Below are 2,575 nucleotides of genomic sequence, written 5' to 3'. Positions count from 1 at the left end.
TGATGCATTATTTATTACTTGACGTTTTTCTACTGATGGCAGCATGAAGGTAGACTTACCAGCCTGGTAATGCCATGTCATGTAACCTCAACCCGTACAGTTGTAAAATGTTTGCCTGGTTCCATTTCTGCTACCAGCAGTAGAAGCACAATGGTAAGAAAGAGAGAGCATGCACAAGGCTCTTGGGCTTTGGTGGAATGAGCACTAAATTTACTGATATGGCTTTTGGTTTTTTGTTTAGAATAGCATCCTAAGCCACATCTTTCGCAACTTGGGAGCTCAGCTCATTATCCTTGCATAAATGAGCCTGGAATATTCTGTTGCTGCTTGTAGATTTAACAACACCCCAAAATAATAAGCCAGTCATTCAGACAGCATTGCTTTGACCTAAACTAAAGCTTAAATGCTAATCTTGGATTGGGGCTGCACTGGGTGTGGGCTCAGCTGCATGGGGTAGGTGGCAGTGCTGGGATGGGTGGCTATGGGGGGCCTACAGGAAATGGGGTGGCTATAGCCCCCGAAGCCCCCTCTAGTGCTGCCTCTGCTTGGGGCTGTCCACTCTGTTTCCTTTCCCTTGGGAGCCCTGAGCAGGGTCAGTGCTAGGGGGAGGGTTTGGGGGGTTATAACCACCCCAAAATTCCCTATAGCCACCCCTCCCAGCACTGCTGCTGCTCCCTACCCTGCACATCTGAGTCCGCCCTGCTCTTGCTTGCCTCAAGCATAGCCTCACCCCAGCTCTCCTGCTGGGAAGAGGCTGGTGCTGCCCCTGGCCTCAAGCTCGCAGCAGGCAGCCCACCCTTGTCCCGCACAAATCTAGGGGGGCACATGCTCCTCATGCCTCCCCAGGGGTGCGTACAGCGGCATGGAGCCGCCCACGGCTCTGTCCTGCTCCTGGTCCCGAGGTCATATTCACTGTCCTGGCTGGTGAGTGCTTACCCTTGCTCCTGCCCTACTCCCTCCCTCACCGTGGGAGCCTCAATTGCCACTCCCCTTCCTCCCCCCCATGCCCCTCCCTCCCACAGACTTAACAGCAAGACACTGCTTTCCAAGCTGCCCTGCTGCATTCCTGGTCATGTGCATGCTGCAGCTGCACACATGCACATGGCATTTATTAGTGATATTGGCAAATAAAAAGTCAATTGTCAATAATGTTTATTTTTCTGTCATCGGTGCCAGTCCGATATGTGACCTCTATTGGTGCCAATCCGATATCAGTGCACCTCTGTTACAAAATGATTTCCTCTCTTCTGTGGTATTAGAAATCCTCACAAATCAATAGCTCTTAATCTAGATAAGTTTTTGATAAGACTCCCTCTGAAAGAAACTGGGGTTTTTTCTGTTGCTTCTGTTCAGCTAAACTGGCTGGTCCTGAGTCACTGTCATAGTTCTCCTTTGTGTATAATTTCTGTTTGTATTTCAGTAACTAGGTTTGAGGTAGCGTTAAAGTGCTGTCAGTTGTAACTTTAGTCTGATTGTATTAAGGAAAATCGGAAATATTTTCTACTAAGTTTTCAACTATGATTAATGGGTACATAAAACTATTATCCATTTCTGCTGCCTCTTGATCTCTTGTGCAGCAGTGAGCCACTAGATTTTATATATCATCTGTTTATGAACTTGTACTCCATTGCTCCACTGATCTTTTTTTTATTGTTGTTTTTTGCTTGTTTTTTAGTACTTAGTAATGGACTACTATGTGGGTGGTGATTTGCTGACACTTCTCAGTAAGTTTGAAGACAGACTTCCAGAAGATATGGCCAGGTTCTACATTGGTGAAATGGTGCTTGCTATACATTCCATACATGAGCTACATTATGTGCACAGGTAAAACTGCTGTTCCTTTAAGGGAAGACACGTGTACAATTTCGAAAGCGTCATGACCATGCTAATGTGTTTGAGGCAAGTTATTAGGGCCATTTTCCAGCTGTACTTGTATTAAGCCTTCAGCTTGCTACATCATTATATTTCAGTACATTGATAATATTTCACTACCTTTAAAATTGGTCAGTTATTAAAAATAGTTGGCCTAACAGAAGCCTGGAATTATATGGATTTTAATGAAATATAAACCAAGCCTTTTAATTTATTGTTCCCTTGGACATTTCACTTAATGGCTCTAGGCCAGGGGCTTTTTGGCTTGAGTGCTGAAAAACACTACAGTGCCTACCTCAGAAGGTGCCAGAGTGCTAACATGGCAGAAAAACAAAATGAGGGCAAGGGGTACATAGCAGGATGCCCTGCTGCCCCTGCCACCCAGCCCGGGCTCTATGGCTGCCAGCAGTTCCCCCACCTTGTTTCACTTTGGCTCTGGGTAACTGCTGGAACCCAGACTGCTCCCCACAGGGCTTGCAGCATCCCAGCTGCCTGCTGGGAGCAGCCTGGGCTCCTGGCTGGCAGCAGCTACCCAGAGCCGGGGCCAGCTGCAGCCAGAAGGCTCCAAACAGCTGTTTCGGGCTCCGGCATCAGCTCCACACCAGTGCGTGCACGTGAGCCTCGGAGCGGGCAGTGGGGGAGGAACCATAGGCAGCACAGCCCCGGTCTCTCCCCCACTCCCAGCACAGAGATGATGGCAGGC

General features: G+C 48.1%; 1 protein-coding gene across 3 annotated transcripts in view; it reads left to right on the top strand.

Annotated features, from left to right (window-relative positions):
- CDC42BPB (CDC42 binding protein kinase beta) overlaps positions 1 to 2,575 on the top strand; it is a 120,030-nt gene that overhangs the window by 63,324 nt on the left and 54,131 nt on the right. For 2 of the 3 annotated variants that reach the window (XM_025197182.1, XM_025197181.1), the window contains exon 5: positions 1,676 to 1,824. In XM_025197182.1, coding sequence (XP_025052967.1) covers positions 1,676 to 1,824 — 149 coding nt within the window. Of the gene's footprint in view, positions 50 to 1,675; positions 1,825 to 2,575 lie in introns of all 3 variants that reach the window. The other variant, XM_025197183.1, reaches the window with a different exon arrangement.

This window comes from Alligator sinensis, unplaced genomic scaffold, assembly GCF_000455745.1.
Source record: "Alligator sinensis unplaced genomic scaffold, ASM45574v1 scaffold85_1, whole genome shotgun sequence".
NCBI classification, from domain to species: Eukaryota; Metazoa; Chordata; order Crocodylia; family Alligatoridae; genus Alligator; species Alligator sinensis.
The sequence above is the reverse complement of the archived record's forward strand: the minus strand, read 5'-3'. Positions and strand labels throughout refer to the sequence as shown.